The 18159-nt window shown below is 56.8% G+C and overlaps 6 protein-coding genes across 6 annotated transcripts; 3 read left to right on the top strand and 3 right to left on the bottom strand.

The window, feature by feature from the left end:
* Positions 1-197: 197 nt before the first annotated feature.
* On the top strand, positions 198-2303 carry BJ171DRAFT_420149 (kinase-like domain-containing protein; the record flags this gene model as incomplete). Its single annotated transcript, XM_053107422.1, has 6 exons — positions 198-347; positions 456-593; positions 760-1137; positions 1288-1340; positions 1458-1560; positions 1710-2303. 6 exons carry the CDS (start codon positions 198-200, stop codon positions 2301-2303), a joined length of 1416 nt encoding a protein of 471 aa, XP_052970207.1.
* A 2613-nt stretch (positions 2304-4916) lies between these two features.
* Positions 4917-6207, bottom strand: BJ171DRAFT_471824 (uncharacterized protein; the record flags this gene model as incomplete). Its single annotated transcript, XM_053108625.1, has 6 exons — positions 4917-4960; positions 5071-5143; positions 5304-5363; positions 5493-5610; positions 5752-5789; positions 5938-6207. The coding sequence occupies 6 exons, from the start codon at positions 6205-6207 to the stop codon at positions 4917-4919; spliced, it is 603 nt and encodes a 200-aa protein (XP_052970208.1).
* A 756-nt stretch (positions 6208-6963) lies between these two features.
* BJ171DRAFT_490319 (Tim10/DDP family zinc finger-domain-containing protein) lies at positions 6964-8219 on the bottom strand. Its single transcript, XM_053109606.1, has 4 exons — positions 8133-8219; positions 7584-7645; positions 7342-7437; positions 6964-7144 (listed from the first exon to the last, which is right to left on the bottom strand). Exons 1-4 carry the CDS (start codon positions 8134-8136, stop codon positions 7040-7042), a joined length of 267 nt encoding a protein of 88 aa, XP_052970209.1. The 5' UTR covers positions 8137-8219; the 3' UTR covers positions 6964-7039.
* A 155-nt stretch (positions 8220-8374) lies between these two features.
* On the bottom strand, positions 8375-10713 carry BJ171DRAFT_595943 (Pre-mRNA cleavage complex II protein Clp1-domain-containing protein; the record flags this gene model as incomplete). Its single annotated transcript, XM_053114639.1, has 7 exons — positions 8375-8600; positions 8717-9173; positions 9384-9476; positions 9614-9830; positions 10090-10437; positions 10546-10635; positions 10699-10713. The coding sequence occupies 7 exons, from the start codon at positions 10711-10713 to the stop codon at positions 8492-8494; spliced, it is 1329 nt and encodes a 442-aa protein (XP_052970210.1). The 3' UTR covers positions 8375-8491.
* A 287-nt stretch (positions 10714-11000) lies between these two features.
* BJ171DRAFT_595944 (uncharacterized protein) lies at positions 11001-12762 on the top strand (the record flags this gene model as incomplete). The annotated part of the gene is made up of 6 exons (XM_053114640.1): positions 11001-11123; positions 11258-11343; positions 11631-11703; positions 11859-11970; positions 12149-12369; positions 12462-12762. 6 exons carry the CDS (start codon positions 11001-11003, stop codon positions 12546-12548), a joined length of 702 nt encoding a protein of 233 aa, XP_052970211.1. The 3' UTR covers positions 12549-12762.
* Positions 12763-15659: 2897 nt separating this feature from the next.
* On the top strand, positions 15660-17871 carry BJ171DRAFT_633913 (uncharacterized protein; the record flags this gene model as incomplete). The annotated part of the gene is made up of 5 exons (XM_053115664.1): positions 15660-15888; positions 16030-16216; positions 16444-16576; positions 16751-17314; positions 17422-17871. The coding sequence occupies 5 exons, from the start codon at positions 15660-15662 to the stop codon at positions 17869-17871; spliced, it is 1563 nt and encodes a 520-aa protein (XP_052970212.1).
* Between the last annotated feature and the right edge of the window lie 288 nt (positions 17872-18159).

Genomic DNA, 18159 nt, shown 5'->3' on the forward strand with positions numbered 1-18159 from the left:
CAGAGCAGAAGCTGACCCGATTTATCGCGTCCCTGCCGCCTAATATGATAAGCGACACCATGAGTATCGCAGGATCGTCTCCGTTTCCCTCCGCCGATGATCCCCCTGGCTTTGACGATGCCATGGCGGAGGACTTTGTAATAGAGAGTCCACAGGCCAGCGAACAAGGACAGATTCGCTCGCGGAGTGCATCCCCGATGGCAAGACCGGATCCGAGCTCCTCCCACCACGGAGCCGAGCCCTCCCTCAACTCCAAGAGCTTCAACCAGGGCTACTACGACCGCTTCTTTGTCGAACAGAAGAAGCTTGGCCGAGGTCTTCGTGGCAGCGTCTTCCTCTGTCAACATGTAAGCTCAAAGCCATGATCGTCCGTACCGTCGCCAGATTGTACCGGGCGATTCATTGCGAGATGGACCAGGTTTGATCCGACACACGCTTTCGACATCCTCTTGCAGATGCTCGATCAGGTTCTTTTGGGCGAGTATGCTGTCAAAACGATACCTGTTGGTCGGTCGCATTCCTGGCTCGTTGGGATGCTACGCGAAGTCCACCTGCTTCAGAAGCTGCGCCATCCCAACATCATCGAATACAAGGTAGACACTGCAGGGCATTGGCAGCAGAGAGAAGACAACACGAAGATTTTGGATCGCCTTGACTCAGCGACGCTCCAGCAAATTCTTTGGACATGCTTAGCGTGACGAGCGACCACTCCTCAGTTTGCACTGCGGATTCTGTCGACTGACTCGAGCCCTTGTGCAGCACGCTTGGCTGGAAAATAGGCAGCTGACGACATTCGGCCCCGAAGTGCCATGTCTGTTCATCCTCATGGAGCTCGCCAACGGTGGAAACCTTGAGGAGTACATCAATATCCAGTGGTCTCCGGAAAGCGTCAGCGATTTGAGCAATCTCAGTGCCAAAGAGCGCATGCAGCGACTCAAGCGGCTTCGCGCCTTCCAGGAAATGCACAAAGCCCAAAACAAACCCTCGATCAAGGAACGTATCGAAGGCGGGATCGGATTTGGTTTGGAGGGCAAGAAAGTGCGCTATCTCAAAAGCTATGAGATCTGGAGTATGTTCCTGGACATTTGCGAAGGCTTGAGCCACCTTCACAAACACGGAATCATCCATCGCGATCTGGTACGTTGCGGTTGAGAAGACATGACATCTCTTGCGACCTGCATGAATATGCAAGGATCTGCATGGGTATGTCAGGATCTGCACGAGTATGTCAGGATCTGCAAACATGCAGCGGAGTTTTACTGATGGCCCACTTGTCTTGATTCGCAGAAACCGCCAAATTTGCTTCTACACTGGATAGACCAAACCAACCAGGACGAAATGTGAGCTTGTTCATTCATGTTGTGCATATTTGCCCGCGAGCAATGTCAGATGTACTGATCGCTCTGCATGCTCTATCGGATGCAATTCGGTTCTACGTGCTGGGCGCGGTGCTCAAGTCCCACGATCCTACTCTCTGACTTTGGAGAGTGTGAAGTGATCTCGGATCAATCGGCGAGAGCCCGCACAGGCGCGACAGGGACCCTTGAATTTATGCCTCCGGTGAGCTACCGGCTCTGCGAAGGAGATTCGATTCCGACGATGCTCGTTATGTGGCGCTCTATATAGGGCAGCGCCACGAGCTCCCTGCAGTGCATGACTCGGAATGCGCACTCACGGGTAAATGCCGCTGGATATCTGTCCCTCTCTAGGAACTGCTCCAGCGCGATGAGCACGGAAGCTATCTGCCCAACCACTCGCCCAAGGCCGATCTGTGGTCGCTCGGGGTGGTCCTCTACTACCTGTGCTACTCCGCGGTGCCGTACACGCAGATCGAAGACGTCGACGAGCTCCGCAAGGAAATCCTCGATTTTCCATCGGAACTGCATCCGCTGCACTTCCCCCATCTCGATCGCCAGCGGGTGACACCAGAGCTCGAGGCCCTGATCGCTCAGCTGATGCAGCGAGATCCTGATGCTCGGCCCAACGTCCAGGAGCTGCTGGAGCGATATGCCACAAAGAAGCTTGAGATCAGCAAGAGCCACCGCAGAAACCAGTTCCTGATGAATCAGAAGCGGCTGTCGCGAGACTATGCCCAGCGCACCGAACCATCATCGTCTGGCGCGGATCGCCGTTACAGCCTGGACAGCAAACACCCGGACGACCTGTCCATGGGCGAATCCGCTCGATCTTTCGAGGACGAACCCGGGGACTGGTCGACGAGGCGTGCGAGAAGCCCGGGCGCTGAGTCGATGTCGATGGTGCTGGCTTCGTCGGCTGTCAAGAGGATGCTGACCAACGACTAAATCCCACAGCCACTTTGAAACGGGGTACTCGTTTCGAGCCCCCTTTTGTGTGTCGTGGGTACAACCCCGCCGTCACCAGAGATGCTCAAGACCCACATGGAATCCAAGCGGCTCGTCCAACCCGACCACCTTTGCGGCGAAACGCCTTACTTTGCACGAAGCTGTCCAGATGGTCGAATGTACGATGTATCTCAAGGCTGTGCTTCCCACACCCACAGCAGCAGCGAGAAAGAATGCAACCACACAGTGCTTCGGCTCGTTCCGCACAAATCGCCGCATTCATGCCACCCTACTGCAATGCTCTCGCTATTCCACGGCGACTGGGACTTGGCCTCGAGCGATGTGTTTGGCCGCTGCAGGACTGTTCAGATGTCAACAAAGTATCCAATGGATCCAGCCCAAACGGCTTGACGTTTTGTGGATGCTTGCTCCAGCCCATCAACAAACACTGGTCGTCAGATTGCAGCGTGGGACCTCTCGCCGGGCCTCGTTCGTCTGTTTGTTGAATACACATCCTCGCCAGCGCCCTCGCCGATCCGCATGCCCTGTCCTGATCCGTGCGGCCTGCGCACTTTGCCCAGCGACAGCTTCTCCGTTGCAGGCATTTGGCCATGCCTTGCTGCTCTCCGCCCGGACTGGCCGTGTTGCTGCAGGGCTTTGGCGGTTGGACGATCAGCCATGCGCATATCGAGCCCCAATCCAGATGCGGCGACTACCCCGACCAGCAGCGATCCAGAACCTTCCTGGGCTCTTTGGCAAGCATCTGAGCACGAGCCCGGCGGTTGGCTTGCTCGATTTTTCCAGCGCTCTCTTCGGAGGGAGTCCAGCATCCATTTCCCCTTCGGATCTGTCCCTCGGGCGCCAGCCTGTGCCTTTCGTTTGTTTCTGTTGACAAGCTGGGCTTGTGGATGCACACGACAGCGGCCTGCCTTTTGAACACTGCTTGTTTGCCCCCAACGCCTGTCATATGCAGACGCTCATTGAATGCAGGGGTCCCAATCTCAAAAGCTCGCAGCATCGGAGATCGTCGGCAGATGCAACCTCGCTGTCCATCGGGCCGCAGTTAGCTTCCATCTGCCAAGATTGACTCTCATTCTGTCGAACTATTGGCTCGAGTATCCAACCATCCCGGTCTGGTCCAGCTCCAGATGCGTCCCACACGCAATGATGCACAAGACCCTGAACGACGAGGTCGAGCTTGATTTGAAATCCTCGGAAGCGCCGGGTGTTATGGCAGATGTTGCCAGGAGATCGAGTAGCCACAGCATCCTCAGGCTCAGCGACCACAACGCCTCGTGCGTCATGAACTTTGGCAGCAGCGACTCGGTCGATGCCACGACACGCAACTTAACACAAGCTGCCGGAGGGTCTGAGCGCAAGCGCAAGAGTGTATCGTTTGCGGACGAGTCGCTGCAGGGACGAATACTGCGGCGATGGTGGGTCCGCTTCACGAGCTCGCTGGTCGTCCGCAAGCTCTCCAAATGGGCCTCGATCCTGGCGCACCTTTTCAATGTCGTCTTCCTCTGAGCATCCACGGCAGCCCCGATGCTGCGGGAAAGCACAGAGTAAAAAATTTGAAGCTTGAAGCTCTGTGAGGACGGGACAAGATACCGGCAGCTTCACTTCTATGAGGAACGCTCCACATCGTTCAGCAGCCGTCCTCGGGCCCAGCGACAAGCACCAGGCCGCGACTTCACGATGCCATCCAGCAGCATTTTTGTTTATTCTGCGCCCGTCTGCTGTTTCTTGGGCCGACGTTAGGCACCACCCCCTGGAGGGGAGCCTGCTGGTGCAAGCCTCTGTCGCTGATTTGAGACACCTTGCTTGGATCTGTGTTGGGAGGAAGAAGCTGGGCAACTGCAGGCAGCCCAATGCCGGCCAGGCGAATATCACGCCGGCCCAGACAGTGTGGCGCAGAACAGCACGTACTTCCAGGGGGACTTCAGCAACGGCTCCTCAGCCCCAAATACACTCGTGGCACGCTTACGTTTTATTCAGGGGTTGGACGCCCTTTTCCCGCATATCAGCGTACTATGAGATGAGTGGGTCTAGCAAAGCCACATGCAATAAATAGAGCGTCCGAGTGAAGATCTCTGGCCGCTCTCCGGTCTCTACAATCACCGTGGATACGACGGCCATGGTGCCCTGGGACACATCGAAGTTGGTGAAGCATCGCAGTGCAGGGGCACAGAGAGCACTGTGGTTGGGGTTGTGATGAGCGGGTGTGTACTCAGGTCCCAGAAAACAGTCCTGGCTCAAAGCAGGGTGTCCCGTTTCAAAATGCGAGCGATGCATAAAGTCGGCCGCGGCCGTGGCCTTCCCTCTTTCGTTCCCAGCAGAGCCTCATGCCGACGTTACGATCGCTGGAGCGGAGGCTCCTCCGTCTGTGGGCGAGACCATTACTTCACCCGTCGCCTGCGAAAGCCTCGAGCCGGATCCGACGTATCCAAGTCAGGAGACAGGGGAACGAGGCACGCGGGGCTCGTGATGTCCATTCAGCGGATGTGAACTGGCAGAGACGCTCAGTGCACCGGTATTCAGGCTTGTGTCCGGAGCAGCTGTATCGGTGTATTATATCAATGCGCTTTGCACATTCGTAGCGAGTCCACACATCTAAGCTTGGGTGCTCTTTGCGGACTTTTTGAACGGCCACCAGTCTGTAAGGCAGGAGGGACAAGTCAGAGGTCCATCGCCAGCAAAGATGTCGCTGCAAGACACTGGGAGTCAGCCTGACTTGGCCCCACACTGAAAGTTGACAAATCCTCACCTGGGATGGGCTCAATCCATTCTCGTCCCTCCTTCTCCAGCTGCTTCTTCCAGACAGCAACAAACTCGGGATCCTGCGGATTGGATACAAGTTGAGTTTATGCATCGCGACGCAATATAGGACGAGGCGGGTCCTCTACCTCCAAGGACTTGCTTCACATCGCTCACAGACAATGATGCAGCACCAAAGCAAGCAATGCTTCACCACGCGGCACAAATTGATCGCTCACGTACATGGAAGTCTCGGGACCAGAGCATCGAAGGGATCCACTTCTCAGGATAGTGATGGCGAATCTACAAAGACAACACATATTGCCGGAGAGCAGCTGTGAGCAGTCTCGTCAATCGGTGAAAGGCCGGGCAGGACAAAGGCGGCGCGAGACTGTCTGCAGCCAAAAGGGAGAGCGGGCACCGGGCAAATACCTCACGGCCAGCCGAGAAGTTGAAAACAACACCAGTAGCAGCAACCATGGCGGTCGCTGTGATGACACTGTTAGACTTCCATTGCTTGGGCAGGCCCCACCAGCCGCCGGAGTAGGACCTGGACGGATATCATAATGATTTGAGTCAGTACCGTGCGGGTACACGGAATCCTCTCCATACTGGGATCTTTGATAGAAGCAAGCTGCGGGCTTGTGATATTGCCATGTCGAGCAGGCAACAAGCCAGGGCCGATACCCACCAGACCCATTGAGGGAAAGGATATTTGCCGCCGCCACCCTGCGAGGTGGTCAATTTCGGTCCAGCAAGTTGATGGCGGAGCAACGAAAGGTTGTTTCGTAGCGAAAACGACGACGAGCCGATCGACGAGGCGGGAGGGTCATGGAGGAAGGGAAGACGTCAGGGGTCGGCCAGACAAGACACGCACGAGTCGAGTGTACGCCGTTCCAGCGATATCAAGGGCCGTCTTGGATTCCCTGCTATGAGGGGGCAGGTCACCGATCCGCCTCTGTAAGTGGCCGGGCTGTGTACGAGGCAGCGGCCCAGGATTCAGCCAGTTTGAAGCACGGCTCTCAGTGATCCAGGCCGCCCCAGAGGATTGTCGGTTGGATCGACAACTCGTTGTGCGCCTCGCGCCGCCCTGGAGACCCAAGTCGAGGGATTCTTTCGTCTCGTTTGGCGCGGAATCGTATCGCATGGCTCTGGCCGTCGACAGGGCAATGGAATGGTCTGCCGGACGCTCCCGGCTGCCTTTTCCATCACCAAAGTTGCTCGACACCACCAGCCCGGGGCTCGCGGTATCAGATCATCGTGCATCGCTTTGAGCGTATCTGCCTCTCCGGGCTGCGTCAGCGGCGGCCGCCTACCATTGTGCTTGCTTGGGACAGGAATCGATCGGGGACTGGGGTGTATCTGGGCAAGGGACAGCCTCGGTCAAGCAGAGGAGAGGAACAGGCGGTTGTGGGTCTGCGTTTTTTCGCGCTGGAGGCGCGACAGCAAATGAAATTCATTTTGACGGCCATCTGTCCCGGGTTTCGGCCACGCTGGCTGGCGATGCCATCAACAGCGAACCCGACGATGCCCACACATAGGATGCTGAGGGCAGCGCATAGGCAGAGAGGGCGGTCGGGCGTCGCCTTTGGATGAAATGCCTACATCACAGTCTGCTTCGCGCCGGCCGCGACCCAGCTGTATGATCAGCGCTTGTCAAGCGAGTCAGTGCTCCCGGTCCGAGGACACGAGTCCCGATCTCAAAACCGAGTGCACATATCCCAGTCCCTGTCTCCAATATTGGAATCCGCCGATCTCAATGTCCAGACGGCGTGTCCGGTGCATTGCGATATGGAGCAATCATGCCAGCCCATCCACGACCTCGGCCGAAGGGCTTCTCAAGTCCAACGTGCCGTTGACGACCGCCAGAACAGTGCCGCCAGCGACAACGAGCCCTCCGTCATTGATGAACATCGCCCAAATGCGTGCGATGTATTCTGGATCAAAAGACACGCTTCGCTGTTTCTTGAAGGGTTGTATTACTGCTGCTGCTGTTGCATCATCTGGTTGAGCTCGCCGAATCGCAGACCAACTCGCTCAGAGTGCTTCATGAACTTTTCGGTGCACTTGCTCAGGCAGCTTTGCTATTGTATTCCAGATGGCAAATGGTCGCCATACGTGGCAGGGGATATAGATATGCGAATTAGGCGAACGCATCGGGGGGGGGTTGTCTGTCGGGGCTCCTCTCGTCCTGTTCCAGCGGCAGGAGCTGCGACGAGCTCGTACTCATAGCCGGATGAATGTGTCTCTTGCACAAAAACGAGACGTAATGGCAACCCACCTCCTTGCTGCCCAGAGCCTTGGACGTGAAGTCATTGATGCAGTCGTTGAAACACCGATCGACGAGTCTGGAGTACAGGCGCATAAAGTCTTGCATCTGCCAGCGCAGTTTGAAGCACACGGACCAGGTCAGAGGGATCAAAGGCCACGGCTTGGGCGCTTCGACAGCGAGAACTCGTGGCCGCTGCCCTCGAGCGCAGAATGTCGTCTTTACAACGGATGAGGCCCGGCAAGCATACGTACTTGCTTCTTCTCCATCAGAGACTGCATGTGCGCCTTTTCGGCGTTTGTCATTCCAGACCAATCTGTCGGCCACAAGGATCCGTATAGTTACAGCAGTGGTTCCGGGAGGCGATCCCACCAAAGTCCGACAGTTTGTGGAGTGGATCGATAAAGCGTCAGCGACATGGCAGTGTCCTCGGATGGTGACACGGGCGCTCTATCCGCAGGATCGTTGGAGCGATGGCCGCTAGAACGGCGAACAGTATGGCCCAAGTTCGTTCGCGCAAGGATGCCGTCCAGGCCGAGCACGCCAAGGCCGCCCAGTGCGGACAGGACGACTCAATTCCATATCCCTGCTCATCCAAGCGTATGAGTCGAGTCCTGCGAGAGGCAGGCTAGGCTCCTCGGGTTTGTTCTGGCCATCGGATCCGTTCCACGGCTGCTGATCCTCGATTACTGATTGATAACGAGTCCAGCATCCCGTTGGTTGCCCGGAAAACGACACTCCCGCCCCACTGGCCCGTGCATCCAGAGACGCTGTCGCCGGCGCATAGCCCGGGGGCTGCTTACCCATGGCAGCTTGTGCTTTTTCGTGAGCGGCGGCTGGCGCTGGGTGCTCTGGCTGTTGGGCGGTGACGATGCGGTTTTGGACAGAGCAGATCCAAAAACGAAAAAACGCAGCCAGGCCAACGCGACCACGAGCAGTCATGTGGCCGCAGCATGTGACACCAACGTGCGAGCACCGTGCTGCGCGCCAATTGCAAGAATGGGCAAGTCGACAGAGCGCATCCAGGGAGCAGGGCGTCCCATGATCGGAATATACAGCGGGTGCAGATTGTATTCTCGGAGCGAGCGCCAGGTGTGCATTAATACAGCCCTCTGGAGCTCGATCGCTTGATGCCACCAGCCGGGCTGGCCTACCACTTGCGCTAGATCTCGATCCACTTCAGTGACCCAAGCACAAAGTACTTTTTCGGCAGTCGTCCAGGCATGGGGGCCAAAACCGTGAGCTTCTTGCGCACTTCGTCAACCTCAGACCTAATCCGGAGTAGAGTTGATGGTGAATCGGCGCAGTCAATGTGCCGTGCTGCCCACTGGCTCGGCAAATGATGTCGATTGCACTCGACAGAATCCCAGTCGTGGATGTAACTTACACATAAACGAACCCAGCAAGGGGAGTCTTTGCAATGTTGCGACTCTCTTCGTCCACAGACAGGGCCGCGTCTGGATCCACCGGCACGTTCGAAACGGCCATGATCGAGTGCAACAGTATCTCGCCGGGATCGATCTTGACCATCCTGGTCTCGGCCACTTTGCGCTGCGCGCCCAGAGGCAAGGCCGACGACGGCGCCAGAGTTCCTTCGCCAACCTGTCGGATGGTGATGTCTGCGTAGTTGACGCTGCACGAGTACGGGCTGTGCTCGAGCTTGGGTGTGCCATAAAAGTATTCGCTAATCTTTTGCGATTGACTCTGCTTGCGGAATGTGTCGTCGCGATTCACAACGCCGCCGGATTTGTGCAGCTTGATGATCGAGATCCCGCTGTTGTCATTGAACTCTTGCTTGAGGTCGCTGTACATTCGTTCGTGTCCTATCACCAGAATGACATTGACTGCAGTGGCAATCGATGGGGAGATCCGAGTCAAATATCAGTGATGCAAGGCAGTTGCTTGTTGAGTATCCCACTTCGGCACATAGCGAAGGGATTTCCTCGCTGCAGTCACCCTCTTTGGTCGAGACCTTCGCCGAGCCTCCGGTCGGCAACTAGCAAGCCCACTGGCAGCGGCAATGGCCCGCGATAAGTATCGTCGATGGCACACACCTTTGAACTCGGTGATTGTGTGCATAAGGAGATCCCTGCCGCCCGATTCCACAAACTGTGATGGAGAGTCGATGATGATTCCCGATGATCGAACTGTGCTGACGGGGCATCAAAGTCAGCGTGTCATGGCTTGGCCAGATATGCGATAGTGCACCGATCTGCATCGTCGCAACGTAATGCTGCCAAATAGTAAGCGAGCGCTGTTTTGCCAGTGCGCTGCCTCTGCTCACCTTCGGGATCGATCTCGGTTTTCTTGGAGACAACAGCCGCGAGATTCGACAGGAGCGTTTTGTACCAGATCGGCTTCTCGGTGGGGCTCGTTTGTCCGTAGTAGAGCACATAAGGCGTACTGTTGGTGATGGTTGGGCTGGCGCCGAAATCATCCTCGGCATCAATCATACGGGCAATAGCAATGGTCGAAAGCGCTCCTGGAACAGCGACGGTGCCCTATGTCCGCCAAGGAGGACAATGCCGTGGAAATGGTCGACGAGATTATTGCTCTGCATTAGGACGCGGAGAAGCCTGTGCAAGTATCCGAGTTCGAAGTGCGATGGAAGACACAACGGAAATCGCAATGCAAATCATGGTGGAAAGAAGCCTGATCTGGGGCCATGACAAATGCGCTCGACGATACGGGAGAGGTTGCTGCTGCTTGGAGAGACGGCGGCTCATGCCACCGCCCAGCCGCTGCGACACCTGGGCTCACCTCCTTGGGATCAATATCGACAAAGAGCGGCTTCAGGCTCTGCTTGGTTGAGTAGTTGAGCAGAATCTTGGCCAGGGTGCTCTTCCCGACGTCGGTTGGCCCAAGGATGAGGACTCGCGGCCCCATCTCGTCGCGGGCCTTGGCCTCGGCCGAGAGCTGGGCCAGCGCCAGATGAGTATTCAGATAAGTGTACATGGGTGTCTCGCCAGCGACGTATCCGCTGCACTGGCCCTTGACATCGAGCGTGCATCCGTGCCATGTAAAGATTGCCAGCTTGCGTCCCCGGAACAAATATTCAGGATCGAGAGTCAGCTCCGTGCCGAAGAGCTCTGCTCTTCCTGACTTGAGCTGGAGAAGAGAAGGGAGGACGAGAATCGAATGGCGATGAGTGTGAACCTATGTGTGAGCTTGCGTGTGCCGATACCGTGCCCAGCTGGCCGAGGAGCACCGACCCACCTTGATCTTGACGGTGTGCTTGAAGTCTATTTCGAGTCGCAGCTCTTGCTCGGCTTCGAGCACCCACTCCCGAACAGGCTCTTGCGGCGGCTGAGGATGGGGAGAGTCAGTAAATGCACAAGCAGATCTCGCCGAGCCGGCTGCTCTACGCACCTGAGTGGCATCCATGTCGCTGGTTGGGCCTGTCGATGAGGTGTCTGCCGCGAAAGGTCCTTGATCGCTTGGATGGCTGGCCGAGACAGACCCAAGACAGTGCCAAAACCAGGAGAGGCACAAACCGGGCGTGATGGCTGCGCATCGATGTCGTCGCATGACTCTCACATGATCCGTCGCTCGTGCTCATGGCGGCATTCGCATGTGCCAGGCGGAGCTGGGCGAGACTGGCAAAGGCGGAGCAAGCACAACAGGAAGGGCAGCAGAGGCGCTGTCCAGACCCAGGCAAGAACGTCGCCAGGATGAGAGCACCACAGGCCGATGAGGGTCGATTCGAGCGGGCAGTCGGATGGTACGAGGCCTTTGTGGAGCCAAGACCCGGAAGGAACTCGATCTTCGGCCTCGGGCGCGACAATGAGCTCCAGGTACGGCTATGTTCGGCAAAGATACAGGCGGGTCCGAACAGGAGCTGCAGCATCGCCGCTGATGGAGGCTGCACAGAAAACATGGTGGCTCTTGGAGCAGCGAGATGCGGTGTCCTCATCTCCGCTGCCTGTAGCTCTATGCGCTCTACAAGCAATCGATCTATGGCCCCTGCACCGAACCCCAGCCATGGTTATGGGATCACCAAGGACGGCAGCGATGGTGAGTGAAGATCCCGCACAACTTGCTCGGATCCAAGACGAGCTGCACCTCATGAAGACGGAATGGCCGTCGAGGCAGCACAGGCTGATCGCCGATACGTCACAATGTTTGTTGGGTGGCGAAAGCTTCACTCTCAGGACGCTACAGCTGCATGCGGAGAAACCAGGGACATAGGCTGATAGCGATTGACGGGTTGGGGGCAAAATATCCAAAATAGCACTGAGAATGTCTTGGCAGTCATGGCGGGGAAAGACAAGCACTGAGACGACGGGTTTCTCGAGATGCAGGAAAGCCTGGAGGAATCTTGGAGACCTGAAGAAATCCAATGCCCAGGAAGAGTTTACTGCCTTTGTGCTGGAGGTATGTCTACGGACCGACGGGACTAGCAAGTCGCCTACCGATCGAGCTCGCTCTGGGCGCGTAGTTCTGGAATCTCGTTCATATTGGCCGCAGGGTGTAGCGTATGGCTATTGATGTCCAACATCGACGAATTGTGATTGCCACTGTGAGTCCAGATCCTGCACCAACATATGGACCACCCAGAGGCTTTACAAGCGATCGAGGATGTTGAAGGGACCCGCCAATCGCAGATGACACTGCAGTCGAACCCGTCAACAGAGACCTTCTGTAAGTTTGACTCGACTGACTGCCTCGCCCAGAAGCGATGGTTGCATCATAACTTGGTGAGCATTGGGCTGTGCGCTGCGGCGTGGACTCTCACGCCAGGTACCATTCTATCCGCTGTGCTCTGCATCAACCACGACGACCCGTCTGGCACCCTCTACTGGACACCGGGCGAGAACAGCGATCGTCGAGATGCCTGAAAAGTCCGTCAGCACCGCACCGAGCTGGAGCAGACCGTCGAGTCGACAGAACAGCGCAACAAGCCCCGATGCTCCCGCGCGAATCAGCGAGATACAGTACAACGATCTGCTCCATCGGATGCTTGAGCTGGAGGCTGAGCTCCAGTGCATCCGAGAGTACCTCGTTCAAGAGAAAGCCAAATCCCGGAACCGCGAGAGCAAGGTGGGATATTGCGTTCGCTGCGCTGCTGCCAACTCGACGGGACTCCGGCGTTTGCATTGGTCTAACATTGACGACTTTGAATGCGTGGATAGATGTTGTGGGCTGCCATCGCGCTTGTTGGGAGCGGGATCGTGCTGCTCGCTCGCCACAGAGCCGCTCATGCAAATCGAGCGGGATGAACTCTGGGCTCTCCCCCGCTCGTTCCTGCCGTGCCGGGAATAGATTGCATGGTCTGGGTCTGGCTCGCCCAAGAAGGACGTCGCTGATGCCTGCTCATGAGCCTTGCATCGCCCCATGCCGGCCCAGCTGCGCCGCGCGCTGTGCTGTGTGCGCAGCGCCGCATCGCCCCCTGGCGCCTGCCTGGGTTCATACACCGCCCTCGGGCTTTGGAGGCTCTTGGGTTCTGTCTGCCTTGGTCAGTCTCTATCGATCTGGACATCTTGTCCTTGCGAACACTCACCGAACGCTCGCCGAACGCTCGCCGATACTTGCCAGCGCCGTTGCCTCCTTCCAGACCCCAACCTTCTCCGTGGTCGGTATCCGCACTGGCTGTGGCGTGATGCTGTCCTTGGCTTGCGTCTTGCTTGACGCCTCCGTCCGCCTTGCATGTCTTGGCTCCTCGCTCTTGGCAGCACTCGCCCGTTGGCCTCGTCGGCCCTGCCGGCCCTCTTGCCGCCTCACCCCCCTCTGACCACCAGCAGCACATCGATGCTCTGTCCTTCGGCCATCACCACCGCCATCCACTGACCTGCTGTTCCATCGATACGCCCTCCATCGGCCTGCTTTGGTCGTCCCTTCGAATCGGCCATCTCCACGACTAGGACTCGTTCGCCACCTCCCCCTTCGGCTTTGAGCATCGCCAATCCCCAGCACTTTAGCAACGCTCTGCTGACGCACACCGCACACCCACCGGTTCCTTCAAGGTATCGAGCAGCTCGCCCGCTCGCATGCACTCGTCGCTCGCATGGCCCTCCTAACGCTGAGCGATCTTTCGACCCTCAGATATGCATCTCAACCGACGATTTCTCGATCAGCTCATCGAGACGACGTCTGCGCCGGTCGTCCCCATCGTCCAGCCGACGGCTTCGAGTGCACATGCCAACGTCGATGTGTTCTTCCAGCCCAGCGACTCTCCGACCCAGCCGCCTGCGACCGCAGCTATCTCTGGTGGATCGCCTTCTCTGCCGCATCCGTCTCAGCCGGCGAAGCCCACACACGGCACCAACCTTGAAGTTCAACAGAGTGGCGGAAGCAACGCCACCATCATTGCGGCATCGGTCGGAGGAGGTGTTGCGCTGATTGCCCTGATTATCGGCAGTGTCTTTGCATATCGCTCTTGGAACAACCATCGGCGTGCCAAAGAAAGGAAGCAGAGAGTTGCTCTCATCAATGTAGGTTGGGCGAGCTTCTGGCCACAGAGAGTGTCTTTTCAAAGCCTGTTGATGGTGGTAATGATGGGGATGGTGATAGTGGCGATGGCGATGGTGATAGTGGTGATGGCGATGGCGATGGCGATGGCGATGGTGATGGGTCTTTGGTCCGCCGGGCGTCTGTTCATTCGCCTAATCGATTCGATATTTGTCTCCAGCGCAACTCGAATGTACGACATCTCAATGGCTCCTTCGACTACTCGACTCTGTCCTCCCTCAGCCGCCACAGCTCCGACAACTGAGCGCTCCGAATCTTGTCCCATCCTACCGATCTCCGACCTCGACTCGTCATCGCATCCCTTTGCTCTTCCTCCACGCCACCACACATGTGCATATGAATATAAAGCGTACCATTTTGAAACAGGGCACCCTGTTTTGAATTGTCGTTGATTTCCGGTCCTGAATCCACACACCCGTCTATCACAGCCATGACCAAGGGGATGCTCACAGTGCCGGGAAGCCAAGCGACTCGAGAAGGATATTGCACGGAGCTGTCCGGAGAGTTGAGGCATCCACCACACTCCAGTATCACAGCATCAATGTCAGTCGATCGTCGCCACAGGGGGTATTCAAGACCACGACTCCCAAACCAACCATATCAAAGTGCCGGTGTGACGCCATACCACGAAGCAGCATGTAACAGAGAGCCAATCCCCTTAGTTCAGCTCCCGACGGGTCGACACGAAGGGACAGGGCATAATAGGGTTGGACCTGGCTTGGGTTTGGGTTGGAGCTGCTTCGCTCGCCTGAAGCTTCCGTCGAGACTGTTCCGCTGATTGTCTCGCTTGTACAAGATCAGATACTAACGACTTGCGGCAAGCAGCGCTTTAGCGAATGCGGCTTTGATCCAACCCCGGAATTGTGCAGAGTTGTGGGGGGGGGAGATATGCATGCTGTTGATACAGCTCGACGCGCTCGCCTGGCCGAACAGCGGGTGGTGCTGCGAGCAAGAGACGGATCGGCTGCTGCTCGGATGGAGAGTGCGGAGCTGACCATCTGTCCTGATTGGAGCCGATTGTTTTTGGGGATAAGCACGTACGTCCATCCTCCCACTCCCGAACTTCTGTCGAGAATTCCAGAGTCGTTTCTCCGACTGACGACGATGTGCCATTGTCTGGATAACATCGTGCCAGAGGCTATGCAGCTAACATTGTTGTGGCCTACAGAAAGAGCATCCATGCCCAAGCTGCGATTGGATGCTCCCCACCACTTTCTCACTCAATGCACTGCTGTCGAATCCATCAACGGGTCGACTTGCACCCCTCCCACGCATTCGCCTCCGAGCGCTGTCCCGCCATTGGCAGAGCCGCCTGATTCTGCTGCGCTTTGGAGCCTTCTGTTCAGAAGCAGGCCGTTTCGTCGACCAGTCTGCTCCGCTCGAGCCGCCGGTCTTTGTTCAGAGGGCAGTCCGCCCTGACAAGGCTGTCATATAAAGCCTTTCGGTGCGGCCGCTGTCGTATGGTCGCCTCGTTTCCGCTGCGTCCCGGAGTACTTTTTGGTGCTTCTCGCCTGGTGAGTTGCACGGGCAGCTTCAACCCAGCGTTCGAGTTTTCGATGCTTTACGGTCACACATCACTCGGCTGCTTGCCGCGGGGAGGGGGGAGGTCAAGATACTGAAACACCCGCCCGTCTCGTTGCCGTTTCAACCAGAGCTATTGGGAACATACATCTTTTTTTGTTTGTTTGTTTCTAGTTTCGCACGCTCCGCTTGCCGAATACTCCTCCTAGCTCTGGGTCTCCTTTGACACCATCTTGCGGAATCAAGCTCTTGTCCTGCCCCGGAAACAAGCCACCATCAGAACATCCGTCTATCCATCTATCCATCTATCCATCTATCCAGTCAGCGCCTCGACCGACAGAATGCGATTTGTGAGCTCCTTTCTTGCTGGCGTCGTGCTAGCTGCGGGCTTTGTGCCTCGCTACGTTGCTGCATCGGGCAGCTGCCCTGCCATCGCCAGCTGTGCCACCCACGGCACAACCATCTGGGGACCTCATATCTCTGACTGCGACAGCAGCGACTATGATGGCGTCTTCCCCCTGGGCGAGTACAACGTGTACGTCCTCCGCGACTGGCAGAACTCGGCCAACGGTACGTACAGTGGTCCGCGACCAGGTTGCTGGATGCCTCGAAGCCTCAAGTTGCATTCGACTACTGTGTGTTTGCACCTCAATCTTGCTGGCCTGTGTATCTCCATCTTGCTGACCTGTGCACCCATCCCATGCGTCTCAGTCGTCGGTGGTCGTGTCTATGTCGGTGGCGAATACAACTCCAACGCCACGATCGGCTCCGAGCTGTACCAACATACCCGCTTCTGCGCATCCATCACTTCCTGCTGCGACATTGAGGATGAGATCGAGGGATCAAACTCGTTCCCATATCTCACCTACTCCTTCATTGCCGGCGGCAATATTGTCAAGTAAGTACGCTGCCCTGGATAAGCAGTCGGTGGTCAGAAGAGAGACGCCATCGTAGAACAGTGGGGTAGAATGCATTCGAATGTTGCGCGATCGCTGCGTGTGTTCTTGGTCCCGACTTCCATCACTGCCACTTGTAAATGTCGTGTGGGCACGATATGGTCCCCGCATGGGGCACACCTGAACGGCGACGTAAGATTCTCACCCGCCGCACTCGGTACATTCACAGCGCACCCAAGACGCTCGACTATGGGTACGTTGGCTATCTCAAAACGCGCAACGGCCTTGCAGCAAACTCAAACTCAACACCTCCGAGCCTCTACAAGACCGTCTACCAGCCGATTGACTGTCACCAGAAGCCGGTAAGATGCTCTCTCTAGAGTGTGCAGTGCCATTTCCGCCCGAAGGAAGAGACGAGGATTTCAGTGTCAGCGGCTGATTTGTGTGTGGGCTGATTACGGCAAACCCCAAACGGGGAGGGGTTCAGCGGTGTGGTACGCATGAGTTGCTTGCCCAGCCCATATCGACGCATCTAGTCGACCTTTGCTGACACAAACGATCTGTTCACGTTGGCGCATGCCCATGGGTCCTGGCCAACCAATGTGTCGACAATCCAGCTCCCTGACGATCCTTGGGACCGCGATGGCGTCAAGACCTATCTGTCGAATGTCGCAGACTACTTTGCCGGTCTGGACGACACCACCGAGACGGACGACTGCACGGACTACAACAACTCGGACCTGATCACGGTGCAGCCCGCCGACGAGTGCAGCCAAAACACAACCCTGCACGTCGTGCACTTTGACTCGGATGACATTACAGATACGATCCGCCTTGCTTTCTATCAGCTCTCGAAGCTGACCAGCAAGGGTCTGGTCATCAACATCGACGGTAGCTGCCCAGAGCTGCGGTCGCTTATTGTGGACGAGCTCAAGCCGTATGCCAGCCGCATCATTTGGAACTTCCCCGAGGCCGAGGGTCTGCATCTGATCGATACGATCCTGTACGGTACCGTGCTCGCTCCATTTGCAGACATTGTGTCTGAGAGCAGCATTGTGTACGGCAGCGTCTTTGCCCATTCGGTGCGCGGATCTCTTGAGGTAAGTCGGTGACGGGTGGTGGTGGTCTGGATTGCAGCACGATGTTGGGAAAGTAACAAGCTGTCGAGGAGCGCAATGCGTACTAAGGCACACCACGATGACCACAGGTCCATAATGCCGGATATGACGGATGTATTCCGTCCGCGGCTGCCAGTGGCTCTGGCGGCTCTGGCGGCTCTGGCGGCTCTGGCGGTTCTGGTGGTTCTGGCGGCTCTGGTGGTTCTGGCGGCTCTGGTGGTTCTGGTGGTTCTGGTGCCTCTGGTACCGTCTCTAGCGCCCCTTCGAGCACCGTCAGTGCTGCTTCTATCGCCAGCACGGTCCCCAGCGCCGTCAGTCCTCCAAAGCCCACCGGTGCCTCTGGGGCTGGCAGTGGCACTGGATCCGTCAATAATGCTGGATCTGGATCTGGATCCACTGGCCTGAGTGGCGGCGCCATTGCCGGCATCACTGTCGGCGTGGTCGCTGGATGCGGTGCGGCGGGAGCCGGTCTGTATTTCTGGCGAAAGCAGTCCACGATTTCCCGTGGTGTGCTGAATGCTGGTGCGGGTGCTCAGTGAACAGAAGTTGCTGGAGAGGGGTGAAAGGTCGTTGTATCTGGCATGGGTTGCAGACTGTGGGAAGCCTACAGCATGGCATGGATGGGATGCGGAGAGTGCCAATAGACAGCTTTTCCAGAAACGAAAGGGACACCCTGTTGTGATTTGCCGGTTCCTGAATACTGAATACTGAATACTGAATACTGAATACTGAATACTGAATACTGAATACTGAATACTGAATACTGAATACTGAATACTGAATACTGAATACTGAATACTGAATACTGAATACTGAATACTGAATAC

The sequence above is a fragment of the Polychytrium aggregatum genome (assembly GCF_025602895.1).
Source record: "Polychytrium aggregatum strain JEL109 chromosome Unknown BJ171scaffold_5, whole genome shotgun sequence".
NCBI classification, from domain to species: Eukaryota; Fungi; Chytridiomycota; class Chytridiomycetes; order Polychytriales; genus Polychytrium; species Polychytrium aggregatum.